Source organism: Onychostruthus taczanowskii, unplaced genomic scaffold, assembly GCF_017590055.1.
Source record: "Onychostruthus taczanowskii isolate IOZ18803 unplaced genomic scaffold, ASM1759005v1 scaffold13, whole genome shotgun sequence".
Lineage (NCBI taxonomy): Eukaryota > Metazoa > Chordata > Aves > Passeriformes > Passeridae > Onychostruthus > Onychostruthus taczanowskii.
Window position 1 is genome coordinate 4111780 of NW_024498462.1, and position 21387 is coordinate 4133166.

At 39.3% G+C, this 21387-nt stretch overlaps 1 protein-coding gene and 1 long non-coding RNA gene across 3 annotated transcripts in view; one reads left to right on the plus strand and one right to left on the minus strand.

Moving 5' to 3' along the window:
* CHRDL1 (chordin like 1) overlaps positions 1-10826 on the plus strand; it is a 38368-nt gene extending 27542 nt beyond the window's left edge. For both annotated transcript variants that reach the window (XM_041396367.1, XM_041396368.1), the window contains exons 8-12: positions 273-447; positions 3735-3929; positions 5619-5786; positions 6853-6942; positions 8200-10826. In XM_041396367.1, the coding sequence (XP_041252301.1) occupies positions 273-447; positions 3735-3929; positions 5619-5786; positions 6853-6942; positions 8200-8330 (759 nt within the window). In that variant the 3' untranslated portion in view covers positions 8331-10826. The remainder of the gene's footprint in view (positions 1-272; positions 448-3734; positions 3930-5618; positions 5787-6852; positions 6943-8199) is intronic.
* LOC121331704 overlaps positions 3695-21387 on the minus strand; it is a 65072-nt gene continuing 47379 nt past the window's right edge. Inside the window, exon 3 of the long non-coding RNA XR_005952054.1 lies at positions 3695-3825. This is a non-coding gene — a long non-coding RNA (uncharacterized LOC121331704). The remainder of the gene's footprint in view (positions 3826-21387) is intronic.

The following is a 21387-nucleotide window of genomic DNA, read 5'->3' on the forward strand; positions in this document are numbered from 1 at the left end:
TAAGCATTAGGTGCACTACTTAAATACATGAACCAGCCGATCTTTGGGTGAGTGGGAAGAATCATGTCTATAAAATAAGGGCTGTAATATGAAACCTTGAGGTTCATGGGCATTTTGGAAAATAATTCTCTGAAAAGAAGCAGTGTTTTTGCTCTAGAAAACATGCTATGCAATACTACACCTACTTTTAGTCCAGCAGTACTTGTTCCCTACTCGTACCCCTTGTTCATTGGAATGAGACATGGACTCTCCTGCTCTCTTTCTGTCTCCAGAGACATTCATATCATCGCTCCCATTACGACCTGTCAGCCAGCTCTGCCAGGCAGGCAGTCAACATGCCACGATTTCCCAGTGCCAGGAGTAACCGTGGAGTCCTACCAGACCCCCAGCAGGCCTCCGGAACAATCGTACAAATCGTCATCAACAACAAGCACAGGCACGGACGAGGTAAAGACAAGCACTTCTTCCACTATTGCTCTGGGTCAGGAATCAGTCACCTAGAGCTCAAAAGGCCTCTCAAAATATACAGCAGAATCTTGAAAATTCTCACTGGTATTGAGAAATCCGATGCAAATCAGGGAGGCAAAAGGAATAATCTCTTGAGGATATGGAATTCGTTCTTGACTGAGATCAGGTCTGCCTACACGTACAACATTGCATTTCCCTCTGTAAAAGCAGTGTTGCTTTCTGACTTACTCTGTGGGATTGTGCCCCATAATTCTGAGAGCTCATGTGGTGGCTGCCAGTGCTTTGTGCCACAAAGGACACCACAATGCCTTTAGATTCACTAACTTGTTCACACTGTAACTTATCCTGGAGGAAATTGTTTGTGGCTATTTTCTTTACACTCTCCTATTTTGAAATTTTTATAGCTTCAAACAGCTTATATTTCAACTGCCCTGCAAATCTCAGACCATAAAGCTCTGCCACAGTATTAGGTTTTCTTAGAGGCAGTAGTTTTCTGTCTCTAAGACTTAGCAAATTATTCTCATGAAAGACAGTCTCATGTCTCCTCCACCTTAAACAAGTTGCCTGAGACAGTGGGATACAAGGGATGATCTCCCTCCCCTGTGACTAACACAAGTGGCAGAGTAGGCAATTTGCCTGTACTGGATGCCTGAGCTGTAGAGAGGCAAATTTAACCAATGTAATGATTCTCACTATAAAGAATCTTTTAGTACCTTCTGCTAATAGAATATAGGACATGCTACATTTTGCGGACAGCAGAATTTTAAGCCCATGGGGCAAACCATATTCAAGTCATATTCCTCATGTACTACAGGAAGGACAAAAATAAAGGGAAAATGCCAGTTCACCAGTTAGTGGGACAGCAGGTTTTATACAGTAAAAAGGGTGGAATGCTCAGTTCCCACAGGGGGTGTACCTCTGTGAACAGAGGTCTGCAGTAACAGGCCTAGGAAGCTATAAAAGAAATAGCTGTAAAAACACATGCTCAGAAGAGCATCTATCCATAAATACCAGTCAGCATACTTAGAAACTACCTCAAAGAGTTAAAATCCCTTGTATTAGGGCCAACTAATCTTTTAAGGTATTAACTAACAGAAGGAATGTTGGCTATAGGATCTTTATTATCCACCTGAACAAGCATGAAAAAGCATTCAGATCATGCCAGTGTTTTATGGTGAATCTAGGAGCAGGAATCTCCACACAGTGCAATATCTTTGACATGTAATTTGCACATGAAGACATCATCAAAGCAGTTTCTAACTGACTTGTTTCAGCAAATAAAGGACATAAAGACGAGCAGCATATTTCTGGATGCAGTATAACTTCAGACACTCACTGCCTGGAGAGTGTCTGAGAGATCCCCATGATGGAAACAGGAATGCTGACCATGTGTTTTCTTTTGTTCCTGTGCAATTAACAAGTGTTTTAGTAATTAATGCACATGTCCCTTGAGACACATTTCAACAAGTTAAAGAACTAACTCACAACTCTTCTGACGTGCAAATACTGTGTGGTTGTGTGGATACAGATTTCTCATTCTGAGCATGAAGAGCACTAAAAACAGGATAACTAGAAGTTATTTGCCAGTATTTGGCTTCTACTAGAGTCTTCATCTCCTGCCTCAGAGTATTTATTTAATTGTTCTGTGTCAAAAAAACCTTAAAAGACAGAGAGTATGTATCCATACAATGTCATGTATTATCCCTTCTGTCAGGGAGAACTCAGGAAGTATTTATGTCCGTAAAGGATCTGGAGAACTCTAGCTGGGGGAAAAGAAGTCCATGGAAGCATACAAATTAGCAATATTATGCTATTTAAGCATGTAAGAAGCCTGCTGAGTGGCTGAGTACTTACCAGTTTTTTCATTTATAATTTCTTTCTCCCATGTTCTTAGTATGCATATAAAACTTTACTTTTATTTGAGAAACAAAACTGTTTCCTATCTCTAAAAAAACCCCATGTCTTAAAAAAAGAGTTAAAAAGTAACAAATTACTAACCAAATGATAGCATAAGCTCATGAAAGACATTGCAAAAAACACTCTTCATAAATCTCAGTAACTCACTTTATATAAAATATATAAACCAGTTGGTTACATCTGTTACCAGTTAGATATAAATTTCAGATTACAGATAAAATTTAAATTGCTTTTGAAAGTTACAGGCAAAACAGGAACATATTTTACAAATAAAAACATTAATAAAAATGATGGCATATTAGAAGAATTGGAAATATTTACAACATATCCCAGCTTCACTTTTGTTGCTTTTAGAAATCATGCAGTGCCCTTTCTTTCACCTTGTTAGGATTAGTTTGCATTTTTCTTTGTGTTTATAAAATATTTAAAAAGAAAGAAGTAGGATTTATAGGACAAATGGAAACATGGTGTAAAGTGATTTAATTCCCATCAACTGCTGGGTGACCCAAAGTGGCTTCTACCAGGCATGGATTTTTCCACTCTCTTTGTGTCAGCTGTATTCCTCTGACTCCCAGGGGCTCTGATGAATAAATATTCTGAAGTTCTTAGAAGCTTTTGGAATGAAATTTCAGTCCCTAATGAATCTTTTGAAGTTTTCTTGTAATTCCAAAAGCCAAATGAATTTATATACCTATCGACATACATATTTCCACAAAGGAATTCAACTTAATTTTGCAAGTATTCTGTGCTTTGTTCTGTGTGCTGCATAGCAGAACTCTCATGTACAAGCAATAAAAGGCCCAGGTATCACTAATCCAGCCAGCTGATAGCATTGCTCTCATTGCAAAGGCCGTGTTCAGCAAATGGCTGGAGCTGTGCAGATGACTCAGTGGCAAATGACATGAACCTCTCATCTCCAAATTTAATTCAAATGCAGGTAAAACAATTGTAGCAGGCTGTGTCCTGTGTGTGGACTGAGAATACAAGGGGAAGAAGTGAGTTTTCTAAGCTGGTTAATGCATAACTGAAATGCAAGAACTAGGGGGCAGCTAGTCAGACACTTGACCTTCACTGTTTTCCTCGAAACCTAATGGACATCAGCATCAGCAGAGTTGGTATCAAGGAAAAACTGCTCAGAAAAGGATGATCCTGGGCTCAGACTCATTTTAAATAAAGGAACTACAAGTTAAAATTAAAAAGTAAAGGAACAGGCCTGAGATGCTAACAGATGATGTATGGAAACACTACTTTAAACAATGTGCATGAATCAAATGAATATTTGTAGACAGGTAGCAAATGAACATACCTTTTCCACTTGAACATTTTCTTCTTTTTCTTTTCTTCTGTAGTTTGTGTTTCAAATGGCAAAACATACTCGCATGGTGAATCTTGGCATCCCAATCTCCGGGCCTTTGGAGTCGTAGAGTGTGTGTTGTGCACCTGCAACATCACCAAACAAGAATGTAAGAAAATTCACTGTCCAGAACAATATCCCTGCAAATACCCTCAGAAAGTAGAAGGAAAATGCTGTAAAGTCTGTCCAGGTAAAACAAAGTTGATCACAGACCACCTTTTTGCTGTGCATGTTAAAGGGCTTGGCTCAAGCCTCCTGATCACAAGCTCTGATGTGAACAGCAGCAGCTGTGCCATGTTCCAGCGTGTGTGCAGAGGCCTCAGCGAGACAGGCACAGCCACCTCTCCTCTTGCTGCTGCTCCTCACACAGGGGACATGCTGCTGGCACATGTCCTTAGCAGTCACTGCCTTTCTCTCTGCTGTTAACACAACTTCCTGATGCTCATTTCCAAATAGAGTATTACAGAAATGTATACAGAAAGTTCATTACTGCCAAAAGACTCCCATCCTTCCCCCACCACCGTGCCAAAAGAACCTTCAAATATTTTCTAGCTTGTAAAATCCACATGGAGATAACATCATTTCTGCTTTTTAAAATGTACCAGAAGGATTCATAACTCTGATTGGTGTCAGTTACATAACTTAATCCTTAAAATAAATACTAACTTATCACAGATTTAGCATTGTGTCTATGCTGCACTAATGATAAAACTTATTAGACATTACTAAAATAAATGCTTACAGCTAGTGAAAAATCTCCTAAAAGGATTCTGCTGATGGTTTGCCAAATGAAAAGTCATGTTTCATGTAATACAAAAGGTAAAGACCTGTCCAGTTCCCTTATGTGCCTTTAAACAGTTCCCCTCTGTACCCATTTATGTGTTTGTTTGATGATGTGCTGGGCAAGAATGATCTGAGGAAACAAGTTGCTCAGCCACATGTAGAAACATTTGTAGAATGCACACTTCCCATCTCCTGCTAGTCTTGCTTACTGGGAAAAAACCACGAGGCAGTGGCAGTAGGCAGGCAGGAGATGTGTATCTAGGTCTTTTGGATACTTGTGAAGCAGAGATCCATAGATTTCATTGGAAGAACAGCCAACAAAGCCTGGCTAACAGGCTTCAATAGAAAAATTAATGGCAAAAAGGAGGTTACTGCCTTGTTTTTTGAGATCCTATGTACCCATTTTTACGAAACATGAATCTTTTTCTGCAGTCTGTCTTGTACATATGGAGATGTAATAATTGTTAGGTGTTTCCACAAAACGTGGTCTGAGTCTCATAAATTGCATCATCTCTCTTATATTCCTGCCCACCTTTCAATTGCAAACAGAATAATTTTATGCTCTACAACTTCACCAGGTGGGCAAGAGATAATGTGTGCTGTGGCTGGCTCAGGCTTGCACTGGCCACGTGGCTGCTGCCAAGCAAAATGCAAACCTCATAGAATGTTTTCCTCAGCAAAACATTAATTTGGGTCTCTTCACTCTAACCAATCACCAATTTTCATTTAGTTCTTTTACTACCCTGAGATTTCTCATAATTTCAAATAAACCCCATAATTTCAAATATGCTTGAAAAGTAGACAGCAGGTTCAAAACTTGTGAGGAGTCTCCCAGACCACATTGTTGTACACAGCTCATTCCCTTAGGAAACTGGATTACAAGTATAAATACTGTCTTGCCACCATGGACAGGCTACCAGAATCTGGCAGAACACTGTTAAGTGTCTGTGTTAACAGCTGGAGATGGATTTGTGTGGCCATACAAATGAACATTCTACTTTCAAACTAACGATTCTTGGCTATTGATGCCAAGTAAATTCTGGAGGACTTGATTATAGCTGTAGTATGTGCTCTGTCCTTTTTGTTTTTTAAACAGAAGATGTGCCAAGTCAAACCTTTGACAACAAAGATTACTTCTGTGGGAAAGAGACATTTCCTGTCTATGAATCCATTTCCACAGAGGAAGGAGAAACCATCAGGAAAATTGCAATTGAGATTGAAAAGCCACCTCAAATAGAAATACATGTGTGGACAATCAGAAAAGGTGAGTTGAGCAAGTTCTTTCTTTAAACACTGTATCATCTTCCATTAAAATCCCAGGAGAGTTTACAGATCCAAGCATTTTGAGACTGCTGTTCTTTTGGCTCTTTAGGATATCACTATTACAGCCACTTCCAACATACTCGAGTTTTTCTGTACAGAACTCATTAGCAACACACAAAGCTGTAGTTCTGCTAACTCCTTTTCTCCCTTCTTTGGGAGCAAAAGCACAATAACAAACAGGTTTTCAGATTACTCTGTGTAATTTATTGCAGATAAATGGCTAGTAGGGTTTGAAACAAGTGCCTGGAGGCTCTTACTTAGGATGGACCAAAGAGCTTTCCATTGAAATTGGTCTGCCCTGTCTGCCATAGTGATGATACACCCATGATGGTACATATAGGATATGGGCAAAAAATGTGTTAAGCATTCAGAAGCCCAAGCACTACTGCAAATCGTGAACTTTCAGTGTCATAACAATTATCTCCAACCTCATAAAAATCATCTCATCATCTCTATCTACTTGAAGCAAAAAGTTCATGATCCTCATAGGAAACCCTCTCACAGTGCACCCTTTTGCATGAAAATGATACATCTTTAGATGCTTTAAAGGAGAAAGCCAAGGCCAAAGTGGGAGCAGAAAAGAAATCACAGAACATTGGGTGGTACACAATTACCCTTTGTGTTAAAAAGCCACAAAGCCTAATAATGATGTGACAGTCATGTTGCCTGCTGGCTGAAAATGGTATCTGACTGCAGAATTATGCTGTTTTTCTCCAAGACACTGGAACTTTTGGCTTCTCTTGTAATGTTACATTTACTCATTTACTAATTAGGAAGGATTCAGCTGTTTTGGAAAAGAATTGGCTAATTCTCACACCCCTCACAAATTCACTGCAATCCCAGTTTCACAGGAGGATTTACAGGGGAATAGCAAAAAACCAGAGGGATGGAGAAACAGAATTAAAAAGGAATAGACTGAAAATTTTACAAAAAGGCAGGACAGCACTCCAGGTTTATAACAGTGGGCACATTTCCAATAACATGCACTTCTCATTTCTTTGCGGAAGGGATTCTGCATCACTTCTATGTTGAAAAAGTGTCCAAGAGAGAATTTGAAGGACTTCCTTACTTCAAGTTGATAACAAGGACAACCCTTAGTAAGTAAAATTCTGACTTAATGAGGTTTCTACTCTCCATGTAATCATAGCCATGAAGAATATTCTCTGTTACTCATCTCAGTCAAATGGATATACTGAATTTTCCTCTAGTACATGATCACAATATTAGATAAACTGAGATTTAAGTAATTAAAATACAGCAATTTAAAATATAGATACATATAACAGTCATTCATGTACATGCTTAGTCTCTTGTGTTTTGATGAAGTAGAATATAGGATCTTTTCTGCCCATGCTAGTGTAAGTCTGAAATATGACTAATGTCAGCACAGCTGCAGAATTTGGATTTATTTATGTAACACGTCAAGTTACCCTAGTGTTTTAGAAAGTAATTTAGAAGGGAAAAAAATCAGATCTTTTTAAAGGGATTCTACATGCACTTATGTTTTATTTGAAAGATTACTTTCCTATGTTCTTAACAACACCTTCATCATTAAAATGTGTTTTATGAAAGGACATATATTACTTTTATCACTCTTGATTCAGTTTGGTTTTTGTATTTCATCCAGTTTGGGATTGTGACAGTAGTTAACAATTGCTAATTCAGCTAATTTGTTAACTGAATAGAAATTTTTGATTCCTACTTCTTTCGTATTACAACTTGAATTTTTTTCTATCACTTTTTTCCTAGTTAAAAAGTCTTTTTCCCAGAAATAATATATTTTTAATTGCTACAGACCTACTGAGATACAGATATGTTTTCATATTAAAAATTCCCTAGTTTTTTGCTGTCAGCCTTCTATAAGCTTGTCATTGCTATCTGCAATGTATTCTAGTAGCCAGTAGTATTGTAGTTACCAGGACAGCATGCATTTCTATTACCACCATCATAAATGTGTAGAAATATTATTTTCCATCACACTTTGTATTAGGCACAGGTAGGAGGAGTTCACAGCACATGAAACATTTAGCCGTGTTGCTTCCCAGCTTTTAAATACTTTGGTTTACCAGGGAATCCAGTGTCATAAAATGGTTGAATAAACAGAGCCAACTTACAGGACTACTTAATTAAAGAAAATAGTAATAATCTGATACATATTTTTTTTAATCAAAGTTATTTTGCATGGAATATGTTACATGGTTGTAAGATGCTTCAAATATTTTCCATGGGAGGATTGGACATTCCCTCTTTGACCACTGTGAATCAGTTGATTTGCAGAGTGCTTGTAAATGTCTTCAAAGTCCCTGTGCCCTTTTCTAAGTCAATATCTGTCTCCTTTGTGTTTTTGTTTTCAGACCAGTGGAAAATATTTAGCGAGGGAGAAGCTCAGATCAGCCAAATGTGTGAAAGCAGAGTGTGCAGGACTGAGCTCGAGGATTTGGTAAAGGTTTTGTACCTTGAAAAGTCTGAAAAGAGTCACTGTTAAGGGAGACAGCACTGGAGGGAAAAACACAAGAAAACTTCTGAAAACTTGGATCTGCAGCTGGACTGCAGGCTTATTTTGCTTAAGTCAGCAGTTGCCCTAAACCCCAAAACTATAATGCAGTAATTATTCACATCATGCACAGCAAATTTGCTGCTTTATGTGTAGTGGTCTGTGTCAACTGTTCAAATATCTCCTCCAAAAGACTAGAAGGCTCTGTGTTACTGGTGGGGGAAGGAGAAAGAAAGACCGTGCTTTCCTAGACTTGCATTTCTTTACAAGTTAAAAAGAGAAAACAGAACATTTTTTTCTATTATTATCTGGCAAGTTATTCAAACTAATGAAAAGAAGGACACCTAATAAATGTGCAGGAGCTATGGAGAGCATTATGTCCTGTCCTGAATTTATACCATTTCTGGTGTTGAAATGACTCATGGATTTCTTGTAGTAGTGGAGGAAAAATAGGAGTAATACAATATTCATGTTGGAGACATAAAAACCAGATTTAAACTAACAGACTCCTTAGCAGCCTTTCTTTGGGATGATGTCTTGTAGTTGAGCAAACAAAGCCCATAAACTGAACAGCAGGTGTTAGTGGCAATCAATATATTTTTATAGCAATTGGAGCAAGTGTTGGCTTTCAAGTGGTTTTCACTGTTTCTTTCACCCACTTCTCTAAAAGTGTTAGCTCCCTGTCATAACCCTAATAACTTCATTCTTCTGGGCCCTATTTACACATGCTCTTGGCTGGTAAACCACCTTCTAAAGTGACGTGGCAGAAGGTGGTGAATTACTTGCAGTATTTTCAAAACACCTAAAGCATTAAAACTCACGATTAATAATGCCTTAAAAGTTGTGACAGAACTTAATTTATTTGTTCTGATTTGTTACAAACATAATTTTAATTTTTCTGAGGGTGACCTCTCAAATCTCATGTTTCAAGAACAGCCCTCTCCCATGACAAACAACAAACAGCTATGGGCTTGCAGAGCACAACAAGCAGCTGCTTGTTGTGACAATTGTTATCTTCAGGAAAAAAACCTCAAATCTGAGAGATTCTGTTAAATTTGGTACAGCACATGTACAGTGTGTTTAAGAGAGGTGACTTTCATCTGCAGAATAATTGTAACAATTTGAAAACTGTTTTCACTAAAATCCCACACTGCCCCATGGCTGCAGTATTGGAATAAATCCCAAGATGCAAGTGACTCTGCCTGCTTTTGTTCCCATTTTCTACTCCAAAAGCAGACAGGAACAGTGCTGTTAAAACACCAGCTAGGAAACAAAGCTTTATGGAAATGGCCCGAGCCAGGGGCTGGGGCTTCACAGGGAGTGAAATCAACAGTGACAGCAAGGATTTTGAGGCTTGTCATTGTGCCAGTGACAGCACTCAAGAGTGTCCACATTCCTAAAGGGATGAAGTTGTGGGAGAGGCTGGTGCTGAATGCCAAAAGCCTGTTCAGGCAGAGCTTCACCATCTGAAGGGGACCCTTGGCTTGGGCAGCAGACCCTGGCAGTCTCCATCAGCAGAGCAGGCCTCAGGACCAGGCTTCTCCATGGCACCCAGGGCCTGGCTGTGCTGCCTGAGCCCCAGGACGAGTGGGATGCAGGGCTTCTCAACAAAGATGAGCAAGTGAGGACAACAGACATGAAGGTGAAGGAAAGGCTGAAGGGAATTAGGAGAAAACATACAGGGTGATGTCAGGACCACCCTGCTGTCCCCAGGCCTGGACAGAGAGCAGATGAGATTTGTGCATACAGGCCATTTGAAAGTGCAGCAAGTTGAAATGCAGAAACACCTGGCTAAGAGAAATCCTCTATCACTGTTCATGAACACAGGAGAACGAAGTGAACTGTCCTGCCACCTTTCCAGGGGACTAGAGCTTCCATAAGTCCTGTCCTAGTGTTGGAAAGGGGTGTAGCATATCTAAACAGAGGCCCTAAACCTCACTGCACCTGAGCTGCAGTGTAACTGTAGAAGAAGCAGTTTGGCATGAGAAGCACTGATTGCACATGGCAACTACTGGGTTGAAATGTACTGCAGGACTGTAAAATTTTATTATAAATCTTTAGGAAGAGGTTCTGAGGAATTGTAGTGTTCTGGTGAGAAGACCAGCAGTTGATTTCTCACCTAACAAGCATCGTCTGTTTGTAGCAGTAGATGGTGGCAAAAGACTAAGTGGAAAGTGTACAGTGTTTGTATTTTTTTTTATGAGGAAGACAACCTGCTTTTTTGGATTTGTGACAGGACTGGTGGAATTCAGATTGTGTATTTATTTTATAATAAACACTTAAGCAAAAAACAATCATAAGCATCATTTAGTAAAATGCATTGTTGCGTTTTTCCGGTTTCTGGTCACTAAAGACAAAAAAATACACAGTGTCATGTTTTGCATTCTCTTAAGGAGATGTATGTCTGTTACAGTACTTATTTATGTAATTGTTGTATCACTTTGACCTGGTTTGATAAATTAATAAACTCTGAAGTTGATAATAAAATCAGATGGTTTGCATAGGGTGCTGTTTGTTCAAGATGTTTGGTTTCAGCTGCCTGTTTGCAGGTAGCTGCTGCCACCTCAGAGAAAGTCTGAAGCCATGTGCCCAGCTGGGTGCAGTGCATGGCTGCCTGCTGTGAAATCAATACTCAGATATGGAAGAGTCAGACTAGAAAATACTCAATTTAATTTCGCTTTCACCTACCCAGCAAGATTAAAACATTAACATCCATATATGGAAAACAACCTAAGAAGAAATCAAGCATTGCCAACTGAGAGAACAGTACAGGATTTACTGCTTTCTGAGCAAAACATATTCTGAAGCTCAAAATAATTGGGAGCATGTTGATGGAATCAATCTGTGCTAATGCCTGAAAATGAGATGGTTTTCAGAAATATAAGGGAAAAAAATGTAACTCATACATGGCTAGCAGTGTTAACTAAAATGGAGAATATCAGCCTTGGCAAAGATGAGTGTTCAAAGTAAACCACTTTGAATCAGTAGTTACATCAAATCTGAAATCCAGAATATCTCTGGAAATGTCCAATGAAACTCGTTATTTCATCACACCCTGTATATTCATTTTGGCCACTTTTAGAAGAAGTCTGTTAGGAGAATCCTTTCCATGAGAACACACTCTAGACACATGGGCCTACTCTGCTCCCCTAACTCCATCAGGGGAGTTACCTTCCTACTAGCTGAAGACTGAAAGTCATCAACTGTCAGGGTTGCACAGCTGCATCACCATTGAATGTATTCTCTTGATTTCATAACATCCAAATGCTTTTTAGCAGCACACTAAATTTTATTGCTCACTTCACTCCTATCCCCTTCTTATGTAACAGGATCATCTGTGGCTCCACATGACTCCACAGTTCAGGAGGGGCTGGGTATGGAGGCAGGACCCCCATTTACTGCTGTGTTCTTCTGAATACTTTGAAATATACCCACACAAGTACAAGAGAAACAATGTGTCAGCCTAACAAACACTGTCCTCTTCCTACACTGTTCATTTAAAAAAAGGTCAAAGCATTTCACAATTCAGATGATGACTCCTTCCAAAATAATTGATAGCACATGAAGTATTTGCGTAATGTTGGTGTGCTCTAGTGCCTATTGTGTTATCCATCTAAGATAAAAGCCAAGATTTTAGTGATTTATTGAGGGAGGGGTGAAAATTGACAAAGTTAATCCTTATTTCCATTTATTGCTTTTGTTAGAGGTTTAAAAAATGTCTTCATCTTTTGATCTGAGGTTTTGGACTGTTTTACTTTTTGGGTAAAGTATGTCTGCAGCTACATGAGTATATGAGTATGAACCCACAACCCTCCCTTCTCACATAACACCAGCCCAACCGTGAGCAAGAATGCAAAGCATCCAAAGCAAAAACAAGTAATTGATCTTAACCCTGCAAAACTGTTTTTAATGTAGGCACACTGGATGATAGTTCATTCAGTAAATGCAGTGAGCCTGATTGCACTACCACTTAAAGTAAAAACTCCCTGTCTGTCCTCAAGTGACCTCAGCTCAAGAGACAGAGACAGTACATCACACTAAGCATAACATGTAGCTAACTACTACAAACAGCACCCATAGCTAGTTATCCCTCCACCAAGATCAAATCTATCTCCTATAGATTTACATTCCTCTTTCTCTCTGCTTTGTTCCAGGATCACACCATCCCAAAATCAGGTGTGTTTAAGCCACAAAAAATTAAAACTGTATTCTATTCCCACTGATGGAAACAGCAAAAAAATCCCAATCTCTTTTAAAAGGGGTCATACAGATACATACTGTACTGGCATTAAACGAATTGTGGTATACTCTAGAAATTCACATGTACCAAAGGTCCATTTTGTACTTTTGACAGATTCCCAGTTACTTCATGCTCCCTAGACAGAACTGTTGCTCTAGCCTGGCTCTCCCCAGCTCAGTTCTCTCCTCTTCCAACAGCTAGGATGGGACAATGAATTTGAGTTCTAATTATAGAGGTATAAATAGAAGTCTAGTGATGCTTAAGGTTTATGTACTGGGGTATTTCTGTTCCACATCTCTAAAAGGGAAGAGCCAGACTTCCCAGTTAACACATCGAGTTTGACATTAACATGGCATTTATTTTAATTTCCTGTACTGAAGCGTTGGGCAGTGTGGCCAGCTTTTATGCTGCTAAATGCAGTTTGTGGTAGCTGCAGCTCAATAGAGACTGAAATAGTTTCTACACAAACTTTTATTAGTGTACTTAGGGTGGAATGGGGAGTGTTATAGAAACATCAAACAAGAAAAGTGAGCTCTTGGGCCAGCTTTTTCCTTAGTGAAATAAAAAGACATTATTTAGAAGTATTTATAGTTATGGCTGCATAACTATCCATAACCTAATAGACAACAGTCACCAACTAATCAATCTTCACAAAGATCTTTCTAGAAAAAGGAAGATTAGACTTTAAATGTGGTTATTTAGTTAACCAAAAAAATATTCTTAGAGACACATCTACTACTCCAAGTGATTATATGTTCCAGAAAGCTGAGTTTTCATATCTGAGATCATGTTTTCAATTCGGTACTATTAGAAAATATTTCCTTGCTTTGAGTGCCATATTATAAATCCACATAAGCTAAGTCTTACAAAATCTTTGGGTTTAGATCTAGCCAGGCAGTGGCGTCCATTCAAAAATGGTCCAATGACAACATGAAAAAGCATTAGAGGATGTTTACAATCAGAACTGATTATCCACTAAGTTTAACTTCATTTATATTAATGCAAACCAGGTGTAAAATTATGCAACCAAATCCTACCAGTAGCCCTTCTCACTCACTTCACACTATGTAAATTATGATAAGAAAGTAAAAAAAAACCCCAAAAACAATAAAAAAGAATGATTTTGAGCTTCAGCAAATGTGCCAGAATTCTGGAAATAAAACCGTGGCTGCTGTTTTGTTTGAAAGACTAAGTTTATAAATTATGGATTGTTTCCACAAACAAAACTAAAAAAAAAAAACAAAAAAAAAAAACAAAAACAAAAAAAACCAGGAGGTTTTTCTTATTAATTTGGCCTACAGTCTCTTTTATTTTGCAATCATCAGCAACTGAAAGAGTCTATTGATAATAATGGTCAAAGCCCACAGAGACTTAAGAACTTACACCAGCTTTTCCCACCCTGATTTTTCTTCTTACTTCAAAGTCAGACGTCTTTTAGAGACCTTTACAAACTGATGAGTCCCTGCTGAAGAGACTAGGCTCTTCCCATGACATCAGCCTGTAACAAGCTCCCAATGCCTTTATAGTCTGCATGTGTTGGGAATTATTTATTCCATCTAAATGATGTCCATGATGAGATCACTCTTATTAAGACAAAACTATCGTAACCACTGTGCTCATGATGATTGCAGCTCACATTAGTGCACTGAGTGTCTAGGAAAATATACTTTTCAAGCAAGAAGTTAAGCAAACCCTAGAGAAACTGAGGAGCACAGAAACTCCTGACAGCTGCAAAACTGCATTTGAATACTGAACACTGCAAACTGCAGGTCTTTTTCCTGGCCTCTCCACCAAGCAGTGCATTTCTTAAGAAACTTTTTTTTTTTGCTATGATTAAAATATTGAAAGGAGCTTCTGCTAGAGCAGTACCTCTACAATAAAGCTCCAGCAAAACCTATCTGCTGGAAGACTTTCAAAGCCAAGAATTCACTAACAGGCAAATGAGGTTTCCAATTCTTAGATTACACTGCTCAAATATAGCAGAAACTCACTGCCTGCCACTGTTCCCTTAAAATACATTTCTCCAAAATCTACATAATAGTCTCTGAAGGTTTTTGTGAAATTCAAGTAGAAAAAGATACACCAAGTAGTATTTCAAAGGAAATTATTAGATCAAATTCTGTGCAAATCTGTCTATTTGCACATTAGAGGGACATCTGACCCAACAAAGGAAGGAGTACTTCAATCTGGACAGAAGGCACAAAAAATTAGGGAAAAGATGATATTGTCTGTTATAAGTGTAAAGGAGAAAGACTTTTCTCATCTCCTTGTTCTTATTTTAAATTGCAGTTTTCAGAGACATTGCAAATCATTAATTGCTACTCCTGCTGAACAACTTGTGAAATTTTAATAGATTTCCAAACAGAGGTTCCCAGGGGACTGCTTAGCCCAGAGGATTAGTAAGGAGAGTAGAGCAATTGTCACTCTGAGTTTTACTTCAGGGCAGTGGGCTGAGCCCAGCAGACTAACTTTTATTTCCATCTCAGAAATCACATCCAAAGACCTTGTTTGTAAAACAAGATTGCTCTGGTCTAGTACCTGAAAGGGAGTCAAGGTGAACCCCAGGATCTCTTCTGGGACTGCCTCCATCAGCCTTAAAGCCACTGCTACTGTTCTATAATATATTGCCTAACATATTTTAACAACAACAAAAAATAATAGTCAAAAACTACAGACTGCTCCCTGGCATCAAAATAACCTGATTTCTATCAGGTGTCACCTGTCTACCAGCTTCTCTCCAGTCCCAGAGCTAGGAACACCTATTCCACTGTGAAAAAATGCTGGTAAAAAAAGATTTTGTGACCCAAAAAAGCAAAAGATCCAAAATCTGCTTCCTAAGAACTTTTGGTGACCTTGCTTGGAGAAACTCTGTAAAATTCCATCTCTGCTGCCCGGGAACTCACAAAGGATCCTGGCCCATTTCTAAAAAAGCTTGTGAAAAGTCAGTCTGCCCCTGCCAACAGCATAACTGTTATTGTCAGTAATTGCCATCTGAGAGAGAATCCCAAAAGAAAGTTGGCAATTAATCTTAGGAGAGCTCAGAATGATGTAATGTTTGACAATAAGCTTTAGACTTAAAACAGGTAGTCCAAGAAGTTGAAAGTGCATTCAAATAAAATATTTTATAGATCAAAGGGTTTTTCTTTCTGACAAACTTTCAGGTGCCTCATAAACTCTTCGATTTGAAGATTTGACTGCTGCATAAGAGATAGCAAACTTGGGGAGGAAATGAGAAAATTTGACATAACCCCTTCAAAATGAACTTTTAAGTAAGTTAAAACAGATTTTGTGCTCCTTTTTCACCTTTAATTCTGCCCTATAAGCATACTTTGGATATGCTTAGATCTTTTTCTCCATTATAAAATCTCAGTAACTCTTCACTGGAAACACATCATCTTCCACTATCCTAATACAACTTATTTTTCCAAAATAATAAAATAGGGTAAATTCAAGCTTAAGGTAGTGATGGAACTCTTTTGTGAAGTGAATAGGTGCTGTCTGTGCCAATACTGTCTGTTTAATCACAGCCTAACATTTTAATTATGTATACAGCTAAGGATTTGCTTGCATTGGCTTAATTATTCTGCATGATAATATGAACAAAGGGCCTCTGTTAAAGTAATCAACAAGAATTTTAGCTGGCTGAGTTTCCTCAAATGTCCAAGAGCAATGAAAGATCTGATCATTAAGCATTTACTACCCCTGAGAGCTATTTTAAACCTGTTCCCTTCATATCACAGCTGGCCTCAAATTCTTTTTATCTGAAAGCCCTAGTGAGACAGAACAAAAGAATGTTTCTCATTTGGAGTGAGCTGTCTGTGTCATCTGTGTGATGTTCACTAGCAGGAGATGTCTATCTTAATGAGCTTTTGGCCAGGAACAGCGCTGCCACTTTCTAACTCCTGTCCAGCTCACAGGGCTCCTGATGCAGGGCGCGCTGGATGTGTTAGAATTGTAAATGAACCCCAGAAGTGCCCAAGGATCCCACAGTAACAATTAAGCAATAGTCCCTGCTCTCGGGGGCCTCTCCTGCCAGATAATTGACCCCCCAGATAATTGACCCCGACGGGAGCTATGCAGAGAACCCACGCTGAAGGTGAGGATGCAGAACAGAAGTGAAGGTTCGTTATCTTTCAATGAAAGGGAAGTTAGCACCAACGGGAACTGGCTTTTAGAGGACCAAAGGGTTGAAACTTTCACTTTTTGAAGGATGTACCATTAATTTCTCCTTTGCCCAAAAGGAGCTGACTGTTTTGAAATACATCCTATTTTAATGGGTCCCAGGAATCAGATAAATGGTAGGCAAGTAAACACTCCGAGCCTACCCACATATATGGAAAAAGAGAGTCCAAGAATCCTAGAAAATTGTACAGAACAAGACACAATAATAGTAATGGCATGTCCTAGTTTAAAAGCTAAACATTCTGCCACTATAAAAGTTTTCCATGTAAAATCTGGAAGCACAGGAAGAAAACCAACAGTCAACGTATTACAACAGGAGAGGATCTCTGTGGAACCCTTCAAGAGCTGAAGTCCAAGGACTTTCTGATCCTGCTTTCTTCTGTAAGTCTCCACCATCAGAGTGCATCACACTGCCAGTCGCACAGAGCCTGCTCTCGCAGCAGTGACACACTACAGGAGCACGTGTCCGTGGCACATCTGAAAGATTCAGCTCACCTGCCCCACCGAGATCAGGAACGGGGGGAAGAGAACTACAAAAGTAATCCAGTACCATGGTGGACATTCATGTAATTTCTATGTTGAGTTTTTATTCAAACATTAATTTACTCAATGAAACAGGAACCTTCTTATCAAAATATACCAAAATGTTTGTGATAAATTCAACAAGAATGACTTCAAGAAATTCTAAAAACCTGTTAACTTATTATATGAGAGGCAGATGCACTGGGGAATAGGGGGACTACTGCACTTGAAGGCAGCCCTGTGGAGCACATGTTTCATCCATGTGACTTAGCAGAGGCTGTAGCACTATAGAATCCCCATGTGTCCTAGGGTGACTTTATGATGCTGGTGTCCCCAGCTGTCTGTTCTGTTTCTGCTGGATATTAAGTTCTGAACTTTTCAGACTGGTTCTGAGAGTGAAGGGGGGCAGAAGAAGCAAGCAGTTTGTCTGCAGGAACTGCACTTGCTCCCACACATTCCTGCTCCTGGACTGTGTTGTCTGCAGCACAGACAGCAGGACAGAGATCTCCTTAGCTTTTTGCTCCTCTCTTTTAGCTAGCTGAGGCAGAGAGGTTCCTCAGACTGTGGCTTTTCTTGTTCTTGGAACTGATCAGCCCTGCTCTGGACTGAAAACCCAGGAAAACACCAGGAGCTCACACCTGTGGGCCACCAGGGCCCGGGAGGTGGCATTTGCCAGTGCAGGAGGGACTGATAAGAGACGGAGTGAGCTGAGCTACACCTCACAAAAGGGACTTTCTGAATTTGCCATCTCTTCAGAACAGCAAGAGGATTTATTGTTCAATATTACTTATGTTTTATGCTTGTGAATACTTTGCTTATTAAATGAAGAGGTTTTTTCCACTTTTCTTCAAGGAAATCTTTTCCTGAACCAGCTGGGGGAGGGGCTGCTTGAATCTGCTTTCTAGAGAGACACCTTTGGAAGTTTCCTCCCAAATTTGCCCTAAACCAGGACACCATGCCACCACTACAGCTAATTCAATCTCACATTCACTGTGGATCAATTTGATATTTCTCCTATTCAGTACAGATTACTCCTGAATCTGTGCTCTTGTTTGGCACTCAGCCTGTTGTGCAGCCCAGCAGCCTCAGCCCCATACCACTCACCCTTATTCCCTGCCCTATCTCTCCTGCTAACAGGCCTTATAATTTTCCCTGGGTTTATCATTTCTCCTTGCTTTTCAGTTCCTCTGCCCCTCAGACTGCAATGTGCATTCCTTTTCAAACATCTTATTTATGCAGTTGACCATTTCAGTGCAAAGGCAGTGGTGACAGGTGGTCTTTTTGAATAAACTTGTGCCAAAAAGAATGAGCATAGCTGAAGGGAGAAAGTGTGGCGTCACTTTGTATAGTGGGGAGACACCAGTCCCATAAGCCTGTCCTGCTGTTCAGGAAAGTGGCTCGAGGTGACAGTTATAGTTATATTGTTAAAAAGTTACATCATTAAATGAGGTGATAATAAATATGCATTTTTCAATTCCCACTCAAAAAAGTCAAAGCCTTTCCAGAGCTGACTATTCCCAGCATCCTACTTGCTTCATCTATATTCTAGTCCAGTCCCTGAAGGTTTTCCTTTACCTAATCTGCATTTTTCCTCATTATTTTCTCCTTCCACAAATTCAATTAGTTTTGGCCACCAACTCAGAAATGGTAAAGGCTATAGGAGAACAGTGTGGGTTTTTTTGTCTCATCTGATTGGCAAGGGCTGCTATTAAAAAGTCTGAAAAATAAAAGGAGAAATAAAATGAAGTAAAACAATGACTGAAACTCCTACAATGCACCTGTGGTTTTAGAGAGCTGGCTGTTCGTAAGTGGTTAGTCTGCTTTCCTCAAATCTGTCCTTTTGAGACAAGAACATTCACTCCTGATAGGAGATACTTAAAAGGAAGGAAGCAAAATGCTTACAGTTGTGCAGATGGCAAATATGAGCGAAGGCTCTGTAATGGAAAAGAAAAGGTAAAGAAACTACCACACCAGTCTTGTGTCTTGCTGCACAGGTATGGTGATTTACTTTGCAAATTCCTGAGCAGTTTTCTGTGCAGCACTTCGTTGCTTGCTTTCGTGCAAGCTGTGGTCTCAGCTCCCATGTTTGGCACAGTTCCTCTGTAGCATGAACCTGATTTCCAAACATACTTCCCCCACCACAGCCATTAGAGTGGATTATGAAATATTCACAGCCGCATACCTGATCACAACAGAAAAAACTATTCCCTAAACTGTTTACAAATGCCAATATATATGGCATAGTAATGGCATGATGGCTTGTGGAGAAGGGCAGATATCTGCCAGTCATACCATAAGACCTATACTGGGCCAAGCCCCAGCTTTCACAGCTCACGTTTCACTGTTATCAAGCAGATAATACCCAGCACATGCTGAAAAAAACCAAACAAGACATCTCAAACGTCATTGTGGTTTCCAAAAATGCAAATGCCAGAATCCATCTGGATCATTGGATTTCATTTGGGGATCCAAAATTATCTATGGAGCTCTGTAAACATCAGAACATCACCAGAAAAGGCACAGATAAATATTTTCTCATACCATCCCTTTCTCTGGCTTGCAAATTTAAAAAAAATTTTGGCTAATGGAAGAATTTTCCCACTGAAGTTATTTTTGTGTAATTTACAATAATTTATTAATCCTGGCATCTGAGAATACAGCTCTGTGTTAGATATGTTCTTAGATACTGGATACATACAGCTCTGTATTAAATATGTTATTAGATTTTCATTTGGAATCAATTATAGAATGAATCGCCTTTGATTTAGGAGGAAGAACAATCCCAGTTCTCTGTAGTGTGGATTTGCCTCAGTACACAGCAAAAGTCAGCAAGAGAATACCCACAGGTATGGATGTGATGCAAGCATCTCACCACATTGAAGTCAAACAGTTACCACCAGGAGCTATGTACACCCCGAGATCTTAACAAATCCGTGCCTTTCTCCTTCTTTGATTTAGAGAATAGCAGTAAATTCAAAATTGGTAAAAAAGAAAATCTCTTCTGCCAGCAGTCTTCAAAACCACTGTGGCAGGAGACCACACACAGGAATCCAGAGTGTTAAAAATAGATTAGAAACTTATGTGAATAAGAAAATCAGTATTTAAACTCCTAATCATTTTTATAATGTGACAGTGAGAAAGAAGAAAATCTGAACTGATTTCTGGCAGTATGAAGTGTTAGCATTCTGGCAGCAGTTTCCATACACAGATCTACCAAAATAGAAACAACTACCATTAAAACAGTTTTAAAAAAATAAACTTGCTTTCACTACAGATAATAACACTTCTCCCCACCCTGAAAAAACATCCTTTTATTTGTCAAGTCAGGAAAAAAGGTCATGATAGTTTTTATAAAATTTGGACAGTTTTCAGCCCAGCTCCAATGACTAATGACAGCTTAGAGTCTTAAAGCTCTTAAAGTGTAGGAGGAAGGGAGAGCTCTGCACTGAGGGATTCATGCTTTCCTGTATGTTAATTTCTGTATTATTTCTATTTTACGTGTTTATAAAAGAATTTATAAACGTAGATCTCCATTTCTTAATTTATGCCTATTTTAAGGAAAGTTATATCTCTGTCTCTCCTGCCTGCCCTTCCAGTTCTCTCTTAATGCCTGATCCATCTACGTTCATTTCTGAAAAAGCCCCAACTGCAGTTTTCTGACAAGAAAAAAGAAAAAAAAATATTTTTGAGAAATATTATATTCATTCAGCCTTTCTCCACTTAGCTCTCTTTTCTTACTGCACTGGTTTTGGCTGGAGTAGAGTTAATTTTCTCCATAGTAGCTGGTATGAAGCTGTGGTTTGGATTTCTGCTGGAAACAATGTTGATAATTCAGGGATGTTTTCCTTATTGCTGCGCAGTGCTGACACACAGTCAAGGCCTTTTCTGTTCCACACCAGCAAGAGGCTGGGGGTGCACAAGGAGCTGGGAGGAGACAGGGCTGGGGCAGCAGCTCCCAGCAGCTGCAAGGGATATCCCAGACCAAATGGCACCATATTAACTGTGGGGAGAAGTAAGGGGGGTGAAACACACCCACACCTGAGCTGCCTTCTTGTGTGTAATGAGTACAGACAAATGGACTCTGGGCAGCAATGACATGCAGAA